Source organism: Dermacentor silvarum, chromosome 10, assembly GCF_013339745.2.
Source record: "Dermacentor silvarum isolate Dsil-2018 chromosome 10, BIME_Dsil_1.4, whole genome shotgun sequence".
NCBI lineage: Eukaryota > Metazoa > Arthropoda > Arachnida > Ixodida > Ixodidae > Dermacentor > Dermacentor silvarum.
The window spans coordinates 85614817-85634808 of NC_051163.1; the positions used below are offsets into that span (position 1 = coordinate 85614817).

General features: G+C 46.1%; 1 protein-coding gene across 2 annotated transcripts in view; it reads right to left on the reverse strand.

The window, feature by feature from the left end:
- The window catches only part of LOC119466238 (XK-related protein 7-like), a 169618-nt gene that overhangs the window by 86762 nt on the left and 62864 nt on the right, over nt 1-19992 (reverse strand). Inside the window, exons 5-7 of one of the 2 annotated variants that reach the window (XM_037726718.2) lie at nt 12107-12415; nt 7241-7344; nt 3247-3402 (exon numbers count right to left, since the gene is read on the reverse strand). In XM_037726718.2, the coding sequence (XP_037582646.2) occupies nt 3313-3402; nt 7241-7344; nt 12107-12415 (503 nt within the window). In that variant the 3' untranslated portion in view covers nt 3247-3312. Of the gene's footprint in view, nt 1-3246; nt 3403-7240; nt 7345-12106; nt 12416-19992 lie in introns of those variants that run through there. The other variant, XM_049656837.1, reaches the window with a different exon arrangement.

Below are 19992 nucleotides of genomic sequence, written 5' to 3' on the forward strand. Positions count from 1 at the left end.
CTAATTCTGACATGGATGGCCTAATGGATGGTCAAAACGCCTAATTGAATATTTAACATAATTACGGGAATTAACTTTTGAATTATTTTACGGCACATCTTTCAATCTACGAATTATAGCCGCTGAGTTCGCAAGGCGTATCCACTTGGAACGAATTCTCAGGACTGAATCGTTTCGATATATTAATTTTCAAAGTGTCCGACGAAATTGATGGGCGTTCCAGTTAACATTTTGAGGAAAACGCTGTTTTATGCATTGAAGCACAAAAGTAACTGGCCTTAGCGCTAAAATAATGCCATAGTATCGAAATTGGTAATAGTGCGATCGCAAAAGCGGTAACATGGAAATGGTTTCAGGAGTGGTTCTTTGTATAATTTATTTTTCCTTACGCGGAAACAATATTCGTTTTTGCGGAAAAGAAAAAAAAATTAGCGTAGCTTGCACTGGCGGCGCAATGCTAAAGAGACAGCGGAGATGATGGGCACCTGGCTAGTCCTGGCTTTTGGGCTAGGCTAAGCAGTACTAATGGAGACGAACTACAACAAATGATTGAGGACCTTAATCGAGAAAGTGTAAGAATTGGGTTAAAGATGAATATGCAGAAGACAAAGATAATGTTCAATAGCCTGGCAAGGGAACAAGAATTCAGGATCGCCAGTCAGCCTCTAGAGTCTGTAAAGGAGTACGTTTATCTAGGTCAATTACTCACAGGGGACCCTGATCACGAGAAAGATATTTACAGAAGAATAAAATTGGGTTGGAGTGCATACGGCAGGCATTACCAAATCCTGACTGGGAGCTTACCACTGTCGTTGAAAAGAAAAGTGTACAATCATTGCATTCTACCGGTGCTAACATATGGGGCAGAAACTTGGAGGTTAACAAAGAAGCTCGAGAACAAGTTAAGGACCGCACAAAGAGCGATGGAACGAAAAATCTTACGACTAACGTTAAGAGACAGGAAGAGAGCGGTGTGGATCAGAGAACAAATGGGGATAGCCGATATTCTAGTTGACATTAAGCGGAAGAAATGGAGCTGGGCAGGCCATGTAATGCGTAGGATGGATAACCGGTGGACCATTAGGGTTACAGAATGGACACCAAGAGAAGGGAAGCGCAGCCGAGGTCGGCAGAAAACCAGATGGGATGATGAAGTTAGGAAATTTGAAGGCGCAAGTTGGAATACGCTAGCGCAAGACAGGGGTAATTGGAGATCGCAGGGAGAGGCCTTCGTCCTGCAGTTGACATAAAAATATAGGCTGATGATGATGATGATGTTGATGATGATGAAGCACTACCAAGTCATCCCTAGCATTTCCCGGAATTTATTTATTATTGATTGATTATCGATTAGCTATTGATTGGCTATCGATAGTCTATTGCAAGATATTGGCCACGTATTTGGGATAGGCTAAGCACTACCAAGTTATCCAAATTTATTGATTATTCATCCATTATCGATTAGCTATTGATTGGCTGTCGATTGGCTATCGTAAGATATTGGCCGCGTATTTGGGCTAGGCTAAAGTCATCCCCAGCATTTTCGGGAATTTATTGATTATTGATCGATTATCGACTAGCTATTGATTGGCTATCAATTTCTTATCGATAGGCTATTAGTCCCCACCATTCTTAGCTAGACTTAACCAGGCTCAGCTTCGCTAGTTCACAGGTGTATGTGCCATTGCTCTTGGACCCTTTCTGCACTGCTGCCAGGATCGGCCCATATTTTTGGATTCAGCGGACACATTAGGCCCGGCAGAAACAACTCCGCAGTTAAAAATGAGAACTTCATCTGTTTTACTATTTTCTTTGATAAGATATAGTCATCTGATAAGATATACAGTCAAGAGAGCGGGGTGGATCTGAGAACAAACGGGGATAACCGATATTCCAGTTGACTTTAAGCGGGGAAAATGGAGCTGGGCAGGCCATGTAATGCGTAGGATGGATAACCGATGGATCATTAGAGCTACAGAATGGATACCAAGAGAAGGGAAGCGCAGTCCAGGACGGCAGAAAACTAGGTGGGGTGATGAAGTTAGGAAATTCGCAGGTGCAAATTCGAATCAGCTAGCGCAAGACAGGGTTAATTGGAGATCGCAGGGAGAGGCCTTCGTCCTGCAGTGGACATAAATATAGGCTGATGATGATGATGACAGTCATCTTGCACGTGTCACTTCAGCTTGGCACAGAATGCATTGAACCATGCAATGCATAACAGTCGCGTGTGTTCGAAGGCCTACTTGGGCATTTCAATGAGTCTGGCCCGGGCCCGTGGCTTCAAGCCCGAGTCCGGCCCGGGCCTGCGGCCTCAAGCCCGAGCCCGGCCCGGGCCCGCGGCTTTAAGCCTGGGCCCGGCCCGAGCCCGCCGACAAACGCTTCGGACGGCCTGGCCCGGCCCGCGGGCCGGGCTGGGCCCGGGCTTTCGGGCCGGCCCGGGCCCGTGCAGTGCTCTATGGTATAGTATGGTATGATGAAGCTTTATTGAGGTCCTTCAGAACGAGCGTCAGCGCGTACCGGGCCGCCCCCACGTCGGTAGAGAAAGCCCGAGCATCTCTGTTGCGTCGTGGACTTGATGGACAGCCCATAGCTGTGCCTCAAGATCGGGGTTGCTTCGGGACGCCTCCCATTTGGAAGATGTGACGCCGTCGCCGTCGCGTAACGCGGGGCACCACCAGAGCATGTGTTACAACTTAGCTAGGTCTGAGCACAGCTCGTAAACATTGGACGATTGAGTCTCTGGATAGATTCTGTGTAACAGTGCGAGGTTAGGGTATGCCCGACCTGCAAGATTTTAAGCTGGCCTGGCCATACGACCTGCGATTTTACCTCCTGTTTTTATCACGAGCTGGTAAGAAAATTGTTATTCGACATGTCGTTGGTGTGTGCCACCAAACGATGTTTGCCTAATACTTCATTGAGTGCCTATTAAACCAAGGTCACAGTTTTAAGCCTATGTGCCATTCCAGGCTTGACACATGCGTAGAGTTATAAGATCTTGAAGTTTGAAAAATAGTATATACCTCAGGCGTGCCTCTTGAACTATAAATGTGTGGAACACGAAGGACCGCCCACTGTAGACATATTTCCGCATATAAACTCACTGTCAAATCTAATGTCCCATTACAGCAGGTCGATCTCGTAATCCTGAAATAGCAAATATCTGTACGATGCTGCAAGCCCTAAATGCACAAACACATGAACACAATTTTACAAATAAAAAAGAAAGTCATAAATTAAACCATTGTGCAACACCCGTACTCTACTGGACGCACTCGAATTTGTGTTGCCGCCCTATGGAACGTCTTGTCAACAGCTTCGATCAGCCAGTGGCGTTCGCTCGCTTAAGCTGTGATCGGTGTGGCTTGCTATTTCAACGCTTCTGAGGAGGTCTCCGACCTGCAGTAAACAGAGTTATTTTTTGTCAGATGCAGTACGCCGCTTTAGCACCCAGTCATAGGTTTAACACGCCACGTTTGGCCGGTTTCACGTGCATCGGTGTACACGTCCACAAATGTATCCATAAATCAGCATTGCACTTAACCATGCACAATACATGACAAGGGATGTGTTGACGGTGTTGGTTTATGCTGCACGTATGGTGTTGGTGGTCAAACGACATCGTCAAACAAATTGTTTGTCTTGCCGATATACCGCATTGAGCTTACCTGATCTAAGAACATACTTCCGTAAGCGGTAACCAACAGCGGTACTTTTGCCGAAGTGGCTATATGCCAATAACATTTAAGGGGAAGCTGAAGAGAAATTGTTCTCTAAATGTATGGTAGCGAAAAATCCCTTCAATCGGCGTGCATAGACTGCATCGAGTTTTATAATAAACAGTTGAAATATACGGAATGTTGAAAACAAATGTGGATTTAGGCCATGAATTTGTTTAGAAATTGCAGATAATCGCTAAATTAAAACAATAATCTGAAGCATCGCGCTTACAACTATGCAACTAGAACAAAATGAAAGATAACATTATCATTGTTCTGCCATCTGCACCCATTCAGAAACTTGAAGCGAACAAGTTTGATGTATATGACATTTATCAATAATATTTACATGGTAATTTGGCTAAAACCTCCTGGTGTATATGACATATATCAATAATATCTACATGGTAATTTGGCAAAACCTTCCTGAACATTGGAGGAACTCTACGTAAGCTCTAAACTCATACGTATCATATCTGCCCCCTATAGATGTTCTAACAATTGCGTACAGAACTGCGATATCTGCATTACTTCATACCCAACCTACAGTTTGTTGCATCACTTATCTCATGCGACATTTTCTGTTAATTTCGGTTACGTATTAGGAAGCCAATATAGGTTCACAAGGATTGAAAAGTAAGTTTATTCACACTGTATAGTTTACTCTACACATCTACACATTATTTCTTCATTTCGCTGCAAAATCCGAAGGATGGACGTCGTGTTCATTTATTTACCAAGGTCGCTCTGAATGGTAGCGCGTTAATGGGGTTGTCAGATATTTTAGTGGCAAAATTTGCCGGAGCGAAGATATGTTTATCACAGACAATAGTCTTCTGACACACATCTCACTGCACACTTATAGGCGTGATGGATATAAGAAAAGAAAAAAAACTCCAATTATTTTTATAATCAAAATGAGTTGATCATTTTTTATGAAAATAATTGAGGAGATCCTGATCTTTCAGCCAGTAACGCGCCAAAAAGCAGGGAAAGGACAGTAGTAGTTGCAGGCAACTCACTGCTGTGACATGCTGCATTGAGACAGGCACATCAAATATGTTGCGTTTGTAGCTTTGTTTATTGCGCCTCAGTTTTAACCCGTGTGGTAAGCCAGATAACGTGCAGTATACGAAGGCAGCTTTACTTGGTTGAATACATCCCATATAGAAGTTGTAAAGTGAGATTACTGTATTTTTTTTCGTACAGTGGAAAAAAGTGCACATGGCCAGGGTTTATTTGTCAAGACTAAGTACATCTCCAAAGTGGCCAACGAACAGTGTCCTCCAAGCTCGGTAGAAGAATGGCTCTGGGTCAGGTAATGCTTATTTCAGCAGGGAAATGTAAGTAACCAGAAAGTAATTCGAAAAGCCCTCAAGAAAGAGAATGACAAAAATATAGGCGCCATGTACTGCGTTCCACATTGTACCATGTGCCATGTGCTATGTGCCATAACCATGTGCCAACTCGCCCAAGAAGACACTATCATACATAGCTAATGTTGATAGAGTATCCCCTTGGCGATATAGAAGGAGTTCTGTTTTTCTTTATTACCAAGGTTTTCTTTTAACCCCATGTAGCATCGCGTGACCTGCTTGAATTGCCTGAAAATGCAGATAGTACTTGCACGATAAATTGCAATGTCCTCCGTGTAGATAATTAAAAATGTTCACTAATTACCTACATAATTACTCACTTCTGGGAACATGCTATAATCGCGAACATGAGGTTGAGCGCTAATCGAGTAAAAAAATTGCTGCTAAGCAGACTTTATTTTATTACTGCTCGACTTATGAGAAGCTTTAGTGCGGTGCTAACTCCAATGCTACCCATTAAAATGTTTATAAAAAGCAGAAATGCATTTTCGAGATAACCTCTCAACCAATTTTATTGAAATGTGTTACGATGGAGAGAGAACGTATAATTAAATTGGCTGTAAGAAGCGGAACCTTGATTTAGGGCTTGATTTTTTTACAAGAATTGCCGAAAATTAGTGAGCGTGAAAAAAAATCAAAGGCACAATGTTTACAAAACTTGACTCCACATAAAAAGTATATCGCATTTATATAAACTGCATCCGTTAGATCATCTAAATCAGACAAGTTTGATATAATAGTCGCAGCAAAGGTATAATCGTTCAAATGGTTACAATTGTTTCAAAAATCGCCTGCTCAGAAATTAGTAATATATTTCACAGGACTGTAAAATAAATTTGTTTTGTCCGCTTTAAATGCAATATTAGAAACATTTTACAGAATTTTTATAGCAATTTCTGTTTCAGAGTTGTAAACCTAATACTTTCGTTTCTAAAAATTTTGCTATATTCAACAGTTTTAATTGGAAACTACAAGAATAAAAATCCGCATCTGGCAGTCACTACATTGAAACTTTCTCTTTTAAATGTAACAAACCTCGTGATGTTCGGTGTAGTGATACCGAAAAACAGGATTTCACTTTTAACCTAAATTTATATAGGAGCCCCGAGCTAAAGCTTCCTGTTAAATTTCGCAAAGTGCGTATGTGAGAAAGTCATTATTATTAATTTAGTGCATCAATTTAATAGCTGCGTAGGTATTGCCACTTCTGATGAAGGCACATATTTGATTCAGAAGTAAGTACAAAAGCGCCGTACAACGTAATTTTTCAGAAGCAATAAAACATAAAACTAAGAAGAGTATTTCACAAGCAATAAAACATCCAGCTAAGAAATGTCAGCAGATGAATATAAGATGCAAAGTAAGTATGCATTTAAATAGCTAAGATAATGCACATTGCGAAAGAGGTATGAAAGCCTGTATTTTTTTTCTTCCGATAAGAAACCTTTTTACCACCCCATTGGAGTTTTAGGACTAATGCGCCAAACGTAAGATAAATTAGAGGTCACCTGAAGCTTTTTCATACAGAATTGTTCTGCTTACAGGTAAATATAGGCGGGGATTCGTTCTTGCTGGTAACCTACATTTATTTTTTTTCGTAAGGTCACAAGGTGGCTTCCCAGAACAATGTATGTTTAGCGGGAACTCAGAAATCGATAATGACGACTTGATAGGAATTAGGTCTCTTTTATGTTCCATTGCTTCCCACATCTTTCTCTTCCATATGGTATTTTAAACTAAAGCTTTAAAGTTTTAATTACACCTCGCGGTGGGGATTGAACAGTCTTATTTTCTTAAAGGCTTTCAGAATACAATACTGTGTTTTGCCTAGAATAGCATATTTGATGTCCCAGACGGCTTGCTTATGATTCCGTGTTTAGAAGCAGCAATAAATGGTGGGTGTATATCATTCGCAGCAAATGGTTGGTGCTACGCACTAAGCATAGCCAAAGTACTCTGGGGACAATTTACCAGGACAATTCACAGGTTAGATGCGTCGATAAACATGTCACTTTGAATCTAAAAGCCCAAACTGTTAAAGTGAGTAAAACTCGTTAAATTTAGCGACCTTCTTGCTAGGTTACCAACACTGTATTCCATGCTGTCAAAGGTCATCCAACGATTCGTCACAGGCTGGCTTACCTGCTGTGGCTCTGCTCTTTTCATCTGGGAAACTCTGCTGGGGAACAGGTATACTGTGCAGACCGGATTGAACAGCCGTTTGTGTAAGACCATGGCGATCACCCCTGCCACCATAGAAAGAGGCGTGGTAATAAATGCAGATTCACAGACACTGGAGGAGGCCAAAGTTCAGCGGCCTCATGGTGACTGTGTGCAATCACACCGCTTGCAGACGCTACACGTCAAATATTTTCCTGTAGACATTTATCAAATATGCATATTTTTATATTTCTGGCGCAACATCAAACACTAATTCAAACAGAAAGAAAGAAAGAAAACGAAATCGACTGAGACGTATTTCTACCATGACGTGAATTATTGTCTTCTAATTGATAACGAATATGCTAAGTTGCTGAACACGTGAAATATTTTACGCTGCGGGCTCTATACAGCCGATGTAAACAACCATGCGTTATAGGAACAATTTTGCTGTTTATGTGTAAGATTACAAGTGTTCATGTGAAGTTGCCTACTAGCGGGAGCGATCCAACGGGGTATGTCTAAGGCCTGCGAGGGCCGAGGCGACACCTATTGCTTCCGCTATTAATCATGGCTGACCGCTCCGTCGTGATCGTTTGGTAGTGGAACTGCCGTGGTTTTCGCCCCAAGCGTAGCCACCTCCTTCTACACCTTCAACGACTGGACCCCTCGGTCTCTCCAGACGTCATCGTACTACTGGAGACTCACGCCACCGTTTCCCTCTCGGGTTACGTCGCCCACGACCAAGTTGCTCATCATCTTCAGCCCCATCCCGTCACGGCCGTCCTCACTCGGCGGACGCTCACGGTCAATCGAGCCGATCTACCCTCCCCTACGGTCCACCACGTCTTTCTCGAGGTCCTACCTCAACAACGTGAACAACCCTGTCTTTATTCTCGACGTTTACACCCCCCCCCACGCGTCACCAAAGACTTGTCTCTCCTTGCCCTGCGCCGTGCCGCTGCAGCGAGAGCAGCCAAGTCCCCCCTCCGCGTTCTCGGCGAGTTCAAGGTCAAGCATCCGGACTGGGGTTACCCCAAGGCCGATGGCCCTGGCACGAGGCTGTGGCAGCTCGCACACGACCTCCACCTCTCCCTGCTCACCGACCCCACGCAACCCACATGCATCGCCAACAGCGTGTGCCACGACACCACCCCGGACCTCAGCTTCTGCCGCTACGTGCACGACGCGCGCTGGTGCAATACGCATCAGTCCCTGGGCAGCGACCATTACGTCCTCGCCATACAAGTCCGCACCTCCCCGTGCAAGCCGCGCCCGCACCCGACCCGCTATAGGGATTGGGACACCTTCCGAGCACGCCGGCTGCACTCTGCCGCCCCCGACGTCGAGGACCTTTTCACGTGGACCGACCAGCTACTGGCGGATCTCGACGGGGTCACCACCTCGATCCCCACCACGGAGGACCATCCGCCAATTGACTCCCCCCTCGCCCACCCATGGGCCGCTCGCACGGTTCTCGTTAAACGTTGGCATAAACAGCGTCACAACCGTCGCCTGCGCTATCGTATCGCCTACGTCGATCGCGAGTTCGAGCATCACACCACCATGCTTGCCTGCGAACAGTGGGAGCAGCTCTGCTCGGGGCTCTCCGGTCAGTTCGGCTGCAAGCAGTCGTGGCATCTCCTCCGCCACCTCCTAGACTCCGCGTCCGCCAAGTCGGTCGCTAGGCAACAATTGCAACGCGTGGTCTGGAACTACCCCGGCGATACTCCGCCGCTGATAGCAGACCTGGCCACCAAGTACCTCCAGCGGCCGCCCCCGGGCTCCTCTTCTCCTCCTCTCGCGTCCAATTCCGGGGCCCCCAACGCCGAACTGGACGCCGATATTATGGAAGTGGAAGTCTACGCGGCTCTGCAAAAGCTCCGCACCACCTCCGCCCCCGGTCCAGATCGCATCCCCAACAAACTCCTCCGAAATTTTGACGCCCCTTCGGTCGTGGCCCTCACTTCGTTCTTGAATGAGTGCTGGCGCTCCGGCAACCTCCCCTAGTCGCGGAAAGACGCTCGCGTGGCTTTCATCCCCAAGCCGGGCAAGCAACTCACAATCGAGAATATCCGGCCCACCTCCCTAACTTCATGCGTCGGCAAGCTCATGGAACACGTCGTCCTAGCTCACTAGAAAACGTACGTGGACGCTTACCACCTCCTTCCCGACACCATGATTGACTTCGGCCCCCAGCTCTTCACGCAAGACGTCCTCTTGCAACTCCATCGTGACCGCCTCGACCAACCCACCTTCTCGGACGCTAAGGCTCTCCTTAGCCTCGACGTTCACAAGGCGTTATGTGTAAGAAGAAGAGGGCATTGCCACCCTCATGGCAGTGCGATAATTTCCACCGTTAGATACACGGGAGAAATTTCACGCTATATACGCACCATCAGACCCTGACCTATCTCAGTCTGTCGGGACCAAGTGGATAGCTGGCGCGCTGGATGAGCGATCTCCAGGTGTTCCACCGTGAAGGTAGTGGATTCACCAATGCAGAGATGTTATTCAGATTGCCGCTCGACTTAGCACATTTAGTGCTAAAGTGGACGAAACCCTGGAAACGATGCAGAGATCCACAGTTGAACAATGGAAGGTTCGTTGTGCTGGAGACCCTCATTCCGAAATTGTTCCACATGTGCCATGACATTCTGGAGCCCCGATCCTAGTGGTCATGATGCTTTCTGGAGAAACTATTATAAACATCTGCAGATGTTCATGTGGACGAATATAAAGAGAGATGAAGACAACAATGTTGGGTCGTGCCAGTTGTACCAGCTTAATCAGTCGAACTACCGCGCATGACTGGACGAGTTCGTATTGCCGTTCCAATTGGACACACGGGTTGAAGTAATTTATGTAGACTTTCCCAAGTTAAAATAGAAAAGCAAAAGTGTGTGCAAAGCAAAGTCATTTCTTGTGGCAATCGGCCAGTGCACAAAAATCGCAGCTGCACGCCCTGGAAAACATTATAGGTATAGTGTTCTTGCCCTCCTCAACCGAGCATATCTTTTGAAATTGTAAGTCGTAGTTTCTATCAATGGAAGTACATTCATGAACAACGAACCCTAGCAGTGGGTCGACAGTAACTGGGTCACGCTGCGACACCAATCTACAGATCACCCTCAATACAATACATTGAAGGTGAGAGTTATTCATGTCGTAAAGCATTTTTTTGATTGTATCCAAAATTCTGAAGTGGATGAAAGTGCTGTTTAGAAGCAGCCGTTGTACGCCATAACAGGGCACAGACGACAAGCCTTGAACGTAGCCCACAATTCGCCGCCTATGGTAAAGTGAAAAACTGCCCGCTGACCAGGAACTTCGCAATGCAGACAAAGTTCTGCTAACGGAACAACCTAAATATGAAGAGCGCAGCGGATATCGCGAAGCAATGAAACTTGAGTTCAATAAATTTCATTGTAGACATACACCTGACATCAAGTTAAACGACCTTGTGTTTGTCCGAAAACGGCTTCCAGGAACCAACGTAACAATTTTTGGTCCATTCCAAGCCGTGAAGACGTGTGTGCAGCATTGTTTACGCAAATATGTTCGGTATATGAACAGTAGAAAATTGGAGGTTGCAGCTGTGAATCAACCCAGGAGAGGTGAAACTTAAAAGAGGGAGTGTAAGGTAGAAGAGAAGGAAGGTTGAATAAGAAATAGTGATAATAAACAAGGGTGCCTACCTTCCTTACTGATTCATCTGTTTTGTTACACACTATTACCTGAGAAAGAAAGTAACAGAAGTCCGATCCATCCTAAAATGACCCAGTTAAACATTGATACAAAAATATTAAATGTGACTGTCGATTTCTCCTAGACAAAGCGTGTCAGTTCACCCGTGTAATCAGGTCATATACTGGTGTTCTGCCATAGCAATTGTAAGTAGCCACTGTTTACTTTGCACTTTAAGCTGATTGTACATATGCAAGACGGGTGATTGGAGATCGCAGGGGAGACCTTCGTCCTGCTGTGGACATAAATGTAGGCTGATAGTGATGACAGTTGCAATGTTCCACGAGCTTCATTAAACTATGTGCACGAAAGAAAATGGTCTCAACACACGCCGTGAAAGTGGTTGACCAGCGAAGCTGTGGTATCACCTGATCCGATAGACCAATGTGACGTAGCCTTGAACGATTGAGCAATGCACTACATGAAATTATTGACAACAAGACAAACAAATTGTCTAGTCTGAGCAGGACGCCGTTGTGCATATTGATGTTCTTGTTCGCGTCGACACTCTACATGTTCACGCTGCTCTTCGAGCGTCCTAACTATGCGCCATCTTGCCATAGCGCTATCACAACAGAAATGAAATTAGGTTCCAAACGGGTTCTTTTACATATCAAAGTTTACTGACATTACACCCTGTTCCGCATGCTACAGTTTCCGCTTCCCTGCAAATACACTTTGTGCAACCGCAATCGTTACCGGGAAGCGCATGTGGCAAACGCTACGTGCTTCGCATCGTTCGAACGCGCCTTGTCATCTATCATGTGGTTTTCGCACACGTTTCGTGCTTTTATTTATTGAAACGAGTACAGGCGGGGGGGGGGGGGGGGGGGGTCTTGCATGCGTAAGTTCAATGGAGATAGGCACTTGTCACTTCTATTCGTGGAATAGTTTTTGTCGACTGTTTTGTCGACGGAAACGTAGAAATCTCTTGACAGCTTCGCTATAAAATGCGATGTTGATGCTATATTTCACTAAACATAAGGCAGTGGCAGCTGAAACATTTGGCTTTAGAATTAGAACGCCAATATAAAGTCCACCTGCCAAGCTTCTCCCTTGCAATGTTAGCTGGAACGTCCGTCGGCAGTTTTTCGCACTCACCTGTGATGAATCCTCCGGCCACAATGCTGATCGCAATCGTGCCGTGGTACGGTTTCCCAGAGATAATCCACTCCCTGGAGAATTCCACGAGCGCCTCAGCGTTTTGCATGCCGGCGTACATGTACATGAGGATAATCCAATGGAGTGACGAAGAGTCCGCTACGTTGAAGAAGCAAAATGTGAGGGCTGAGCCCATGGCGATGCCGTGCATCAACTTCTGCCAGAACGGAGAGTTTGGCGCGACTTCCATTTGCACGAGATGCTCCGTCAACACGACAGCGAAGATAGTTGTCATCACAAAGTGGCTGCCTGGTGGGAAGAAATCATCAGCTTTTAGGATCTACTTTTTTTGCCTTCAACACGAAATGTCAAGGTTCCTCTCACATTTGTTTCTGCCAAACTCTGTCTCCGTACAGGCTGTGAAAAAAATTGCAAACTTACTTGGCAAGTGCCAAGTTTTATCCCCTAAGAACTGTGGGGGCCCCTTGTCGCACATGGCACTGCTTCGGAGTTGACAAGTATGACGAACACTGCTTTAGTGAGAATAAACCAGAGGCAATAATAATAATAATAATAATAATAATAATAATAATAATAATAATAATAATAATAATAATAATAATAATAATAATAATAATAATACAAATTATTATTATTATTATTATTATTATTATTAGTAGTAGTAGTAGTATTCTTATTATTATTATTATTATTATTATTAGTAGTAGTAGTAGTAGTAGTAGTAGGAGTAGTAGTAGTAGTAGTAGTAGTAGTAGATGTAGTAGCATTAGTATTATTCGGTTTCAAAATATGCTGTTCCATTCTTAGAAGCTGGCCAACCAGGTTGCCACTGGTTTACTCTAAGCAATGCTCCAGCGCGCTGCACAAAGAACATCAAGAATAATAGTAGGTACAGACGAGTGCCAAAGTTAAAAGACCAGGGGTGCCGCTTTAAGGTTTTTCTTCTTCGCAGCTTAGACATAAAGGCTGAAACTAAGTGGTACTGCCTACATGCACCTGTTTAGCTTTCGTCATGCATCAATAGAATTTCACGTTCTGCTGCTGCATGTGCGAGAAGTAATTTATTCTTTTTGCTGATGCTGTGGCCTCTAAACTTTTGTACTCGGCTTTAAACACATACGAGAGCCATGAAATATATGCATATGTGCTCGCTCTGACTACTCCTCGTTGCAGAAGGGGCCAATCTGACCACTTCCTAAAAAACTTGTAATGAAATGTTGAAGTAGTAGTAGGAGCTCGGTAATCGAGAAAACAACAAAGATCGGCGCCGAGCTCGCGTTCGTGAGGGGGAGGGCGCTCGAGCAATAAAGAAGAAGGATCAGGCAGTACGTTCCTGGTCTCCACTGTGTCTGGATGCGTTTCACGCCACCCCGGAACCCAAGAAATCGACGGCCACAAAGGCACGTCACATTTGGCGCCCAACAACTCGGGGTGAGCTACGAAGACGTTTATTCCTTTTTTATGTGGGGATGTCGCTCGCTACGCGCTTCTTTGGTCGAACCACTGACTTCAGGACAGCGTCACCTCCGCGAACCCAACATGGGGACAGCCCAGTGTTCCATCGATGTGTTAGAACAGTTGGATGACGCCGCCCGTGTGGAAGCCTACAGGACAGCTGTGTCCGAAGCAGGTGCCGAAGCAGGACCGAAGTGGATCGGCACTGTCGCGAGTTGGAAGGGCTGAATATAATGTTTTCGGAGGGACACGACGCCGCCAGGGAAGTGCACGCACCAACGCCACCTCTTGACCCGCAGTTGCAGGCAAGTCACGACTTCTTTTGCAACTTACTCGCTCCGATTGTGGAAAGCGTCGAGCGCTTGGAGTCGAAAACGCATGAGGACTGGTACGCCGAATCCTGCAAGGGTACGGAGACGTGCGTTGCGTGGAAAATCTTCAACGCGGCTCGGGAAACCAGCGCAGCAAAGCTAATGACGAAGCTACTTCATGCGTCTCTAACGGCTCGGGTGAAGACGCTCGCGACCGACTTTCAAGTTTCGCGGCTAGCTCCTTACCGCATCTTGGGAAAGATGTCACCGCGTGGTTTCATCAAGTTGATTTTCGGTTCAGAACCTACAGCGCTCATGAACAGGTCGCGATACCCTTCATTATCTCCAGGCTCCCGGCTTAAGATTCCACATGGATGCGCCACCACGTGAAGATGGCCAATCTCACTACTTGGGCTGACGTGCAGGAAGCGTTGCGCCACCGTTACAACACAGGCGAATGTTCGCAGCTACACAACGAGCTGGAGAGTCGTGTACAGACTTCGCATACCACAAGTTGCACCTCATGGAATAACGTAATTATCCAGTATTGCAAAGGAAGAAGTGTCAGGTCATCATGGCTACGGTATCAGACGAGGCCAAGAAACACTTCTTTGGCAAGAATTTTGAGAAAGTGGATCACATGATATACTCTTTTCTGCGCTTCCACCAGATCAGCAATTTCTAGGAAAACATTAAAGTTCTGGTTACGGTTGAAGCTCCCACAACGCAGACCGCGGAGCGCCTCGTTTTGGTAAAGCGTTCGTCTCGGAAGTCCACACGGGATCATCAGCGCAAGGAGAGCATAGAGTCGAGCGGTTCCTCAGAGAATCAGCTGCCACAGAAAAACCTGCATCGAGGAGAACATGCGAAAGCGAAGCTGCCTCCGAGGCATTCGGCTTATTATTCACCGCGTGTTTTGAATAGATCACAAGAGAATTCCTCCAGGATTCGTAAACTGTGCTTGAATTGCTCTAGAAGCGGACATTTTGTCACACAGTGTCGTCTGCCACTAACTGCGGAATTTTTGAAGTTGCAGGAAGAATTTGAGTCCACCAGACCAAAAGAGCAGGGAAACGATCAACTAGTGACGCCAATGCCCTCGAGCAGTCATCAGTGATTGAGCAGGTGTCTTGTGCTACAGAAGCGGATATTTTTCCCGTTCCTGTCATCCTCAACGGACAAACGGTTAAAGGCATCTTGGACTCAGGTGCTGTGAAAAGTTTGATTACTGCGCCACTGGTTGGCAGACTCAAGCTAACCATTGGGCCTTCGTCCCTGCGTTTGGTAGGAGCAAGCGGCCATCACTTCGAAAACTGAGTCAAGTCAATACTGTTGTAACAGTCGACGGCCATACATTGCAGCATGAATTTGTCGTGGTTAAGCGGTTACCTCACGACGGAGTGCTTCTAGGCGACCTCTTCCTACGGGCTTCAGAAGCCATCATCGACTGGGGTTCGCAAAGCTTTGCCATGTCTGTTGCTCAGATGTTACAAAAGGTCCACCTCATTAGGGAGCAAGCACTACCTGCTTTACCACGGCAGTTCGTTCCAGTGGACTGGCATCGCATGTCCAGAGACAAAGATTGTGTGATGGTAATCACAGGGACGAAGCTCTTGTACGACCGCTATTCGGTCATTGTGGAGCCCATGTTTGGAGATGCTTCTGAAAAAATAGTCAGGGTTTTGCTGACGAACTGTTCATCCCAAACTATCGTGCTTCTATCTCAGATGACAATTGGAGTCGTGTAAGAAGCAAGTGGAATAGAGGACATGGAATTCTCTGTGGAAGACTGTCAACAAATCCCCCAAATTTCATGCTTGCCTTCTTCTGAGGACCTTGATGAACCATCAGCTTATGCAGTTGTTGACCCGCAGCATCGCTCAATCTAAATTGGTGGCGTTAACTTTACCATTGGAACAATGTTATCCTCAAGTGAGCTTCACATCGTGAAGGAGTTGTTGGCGCAGCATGCTGCTCGCTTGGCACAATCAAGTACGGATGTAGGCTCATGCAAAGTGGAGCAACATTGCATTCCATCCTGGGCATGCAAAGCCTAACTCCCAACCACCTCACAGATTGTCTCCTGCGCAACGGGACCTTGTGAAGAGTCTGATCAAGGACCTCATTGGTGCCAACATAGGTCCGGCCTTCGTGAAGTCCTTGGGCTTTGCCGCTGGCCCTAGTAGCGAAGAAAGACGGGACAACGCACATGTGCGTCGATTATCGAAGGCTCAACGCAGTTACTGAAGATATTGTTTACCCCTTTCCAAGGATTGTAGATGCCTTGCAGGCGCTCACCGGGAGCAAGTACTTTTCTGTCATGGACTTCGTGTCTGGTTTTTACCAGATAGCCATGCATGCAAGAGACATACACAAGACGGCTTTCATTACACCTTGGGGTCTTTATGAATTCCTACGGATGCCGTTTAGCCCTAGAGTTGCTCCTTTCACGTGTCAACGAGCCATGCGGATACAATCATTGATGGAATTAAGTATGGCAATGTCCTCGTGTACATGGATGATAGCGTAGTCTTCAGTCGGACATTTTCAGAGCATGTTTCGCACCGGAGGTAAATCTTTTCAAGGTTCCAGAAAGCAGCTTTGAAGTTTAAACCGGAGAAGTGTTTCTTCTTTTGCACTGCAATTCATTACCTTTGGCATGTTGTCGCAAAATATGTTGTGTGTCCTCACCCATCGAAACTGGCAGTTGTTCAGGTGTTCCGGCCTTCCTCGAACCGTGCAAGAAGTCCATTCATTCATGGTGCTTAGGTCATAGTTCGAGAAGTATACCCCTAACTACAGCGTTATCGCTGCGCCTCTACGATCCCTCCTAAGAAGAATTCTGCTTTTTCCTGGGAAGAGGATCAGCAAGTGACCTTGAGAGATTAATGTGCGCTTTGTGCCAGCCGCCAGTCCTCAAGCTATTCTCAGAGAAGCCAGAATTTGGGGTGCAAGTACACACAGACGCAACTCGTCTCGGCTTAGGAGGACTGTTGCTGCAAGAAGATGAAGAGCGACGATATCGCCCAATGCTATACCTGAGCATGGCACTTGAAGGCGCAGAGACTGAAATATTCTTCAACGGAACTGGAAGTACTTGCAGTGAAATAGGCATTAGATCAGTTGCGACCATGTTTGATAGGCCGCAAATTCCAAGTTGTCAGTGACCACCACGCCCTTTGCTGTATTTTGCGCTAAGACGGAAGGTAACCAACGTCTTCTCCGTTGGTCGCTGATTTTGCAGGAGCTCGACTTTGACGTTACCTACAAATCAGCAATCCTGCACAGCGCACCGGAGCGTCTCTCAAGGAGAGCCTCTCATTGTTATAGAGACAGGCGGATTCTTGTGGTATCCTATCCATCACTGCGATACTGTGATCAGGACGCATTCTGCGCTAAAGTCCACGATCTCTTTAATGGTGCTTTAGGAACCAAGCAGCAACCAAAACAGGCCCAAAGCAATTTTTCGTGCACAATGAAGGTGTTGTACAGGTAAAATCAAGGTCCGGTCAGCAGTCGATTTCACCTCTGTCTTCCTTCTCAGCGACAGGCTAAGGCAGTTCAAGAAATGCATGAAAGAACGTACAGTGGTCACATGGGCATCAGAAGAACATTCGGAGCGCTGAGATCCAAGTACTTCTGGCGAAAGCTCTACACGGATGTCAAACGGTGTGTGACTGCAACCTTTGTCAGAGGATGAAGACGTCGACGTCGCTGACTTATGGATTACTACAAACGAGAGAAGTGCAAAGCCCTTTCCATACAGTTGTGATGGACATAGTAGGACCCTTCAAGAGCTCTAGAGGATATGCTACATGCTACAATCCAAAGAAAGTGGCCAGTAGGTACATATTACCTATTGTTTTTTCGGCTCCACGGAAGCTTGCTGGCTTGTGCCCGCGCATCGCAGACCCGCAGAAGTTGAACGTTGTGGTAAAAATCATGCAAGGCCGTATGTGACTTGTGCGGTCGGTGTCGTGTACGAAATTCCACTTTATATCGGCCAGACAGGCCTTTGCATCAATGATAGGGCAAGGGAACATGAGCTGTCCAATTAAGAATAAGATTAATGCACATTTACTTTTTCACTACGATTCCTGCACGTGTGAAGCAGACGTCTTCCATATCCGCATTTTTGGCAAAAGCAAACATTCCCTGGCACGCAAATTATTGGACGCGTATTTCATTGCTATGAAACTTGACATCTGTGTCAGCGCTACGTTGTCGCTTTTCGCAGCACTGAATGCCTGTTTCTGCAAAGTATGATTGAATAATGATGCGAAGTTTGAGTTATGTGTGCAAATGTACGTGCGCATCAGGCCACCTTATCCTATAAATTTGACCCCTGTCTGCTTTCAAAAAACTAGTTGCAAGTGACGTTCTTTCCTGTCCTGTTCTCTTTTTATCGTCCTTGGTTGCGTCTTAACACTTCGAAATAAGATGAACCAGCCAGCCCAGCAACAAGTCGTGACACACAAATAAGTTGGACTACCTGGGGTTCTTCAAAATGGATCTAAATCTAAGTACACGGGTGCTTTCGCACTTCGCCCCCATCGAAATGCGGCCGCCGTGACCGGGATTTGTTCCCGTGACCTAGTGCTTATCAGGGCAATACCATAGTCGCTAAGCCACCGTGGTGGGTTCAGCCGGGCCGAGGTCTGCGATGAAGTGAGCTCGTGAAACCTGAATTCAGGGTAGAGTTTGTTGTGGAAGAGTGTAGGAGACAGTGTAGTGTTGAAAGTACAGATTACAAAGGCAGGTATTCGAACAAGTATCTTCAAACCAACCAGCAGCAGCTTTTCACTCTTGGAACATGTTGAGTGCGGACGAAACACCCCGAGAAGATGCGCAGCGATGGAGTGGCTTTTTGGGTGCCCTTCAAGGTGTTTCTCCTACGCTCGACGTGTTGCATTACAATGATCACATATTCCGGTTCTTAGATTTAAACAGATGCAAGCACGTCGTTTTTGCGTTGCTACACCATTGCAAAGTACAGTAGACCACAAAAGTTTTATGGACGACGGCATCTGGAAAAAAGCTGAATATCTCCAGCAGGCTGACAAGGCAGCCTGGCATGCGCATTTCCAGCCTCTACTAACATATGCAAAAATATTGTGATGTACGGATTTACTGGCGACTGTTACAGGCTGCTTGGAAATGCAACATATTCTGAGATTCCGTGGTTCCTAAACTTTTATGGCCAACTGCATACTCTTTTGAGGGACTATGCGTGCTATCATTGACCACTTCCCGGAACTAGAAGATATCCGGCCTAGTGAGCCAGATATTAACTACTCAGTGACTTCTACCTCATACCATAGTCACCTTCGCATCGCAAAACACAAGACAATCAACAACACAAGCAGCAGAAATCTCACTCTTCCTGTGTCCCTAAGTGCACAAGGTGAACGAACAAATAAATGCTCCTGTGCTAAGGAGGCTTCAAAAATTTCAGGAACGGCGATGCTGCTCCGAAAGTGAAGCCAGGCCGCCGCCACCTTACTCAGGGTACGAAGAGACGTCAGGGAATAGTGGAATATAGGAAACTACTTCTTTTCGCCTCTTTCATGTTTAAAATAGCTAATTTCGCTGCACAGGCCCCGTTGAATACATATTGTAACGGATACGAAAGGCGGGTACAAAAGGAGAGAAGATGAAGAGAACAAAGAGCTTGAGAGGCCGGACTGCACTACGATCACGCTCCGATTATCGTTCATCTCCTGTAAATAAAACCATTTTTTTACAACTCTTCGTAACAGTTGTGGTGGAAGGTGCTGGGTAATCGACACCCGAAGACAGAGGCTGAACCACAAGTTCTACGACGGAGCCGTCGCCTTGCCGGTCTCCCACCGAATACACCGGAGTTGAATATGTCCTATGACGCAGACGAACAACGGCCTATTCCAACTGCTGCGCCGGCCAGTTCCGTTCAGCAACTGAGAGATGCCCGTCCCTTCGCCGGAAGACCGGACGAAAGCGTCGAGGAATGGCTCATCCATTATCACCGGGTGAGTGCCGCCAGCAAGTGGAACAGCGCTTCTCAGCTTTCGAAGGTCCGTGTTCTTTCTAACGGATACTGCGTTGGTGTGGTTCGACAAT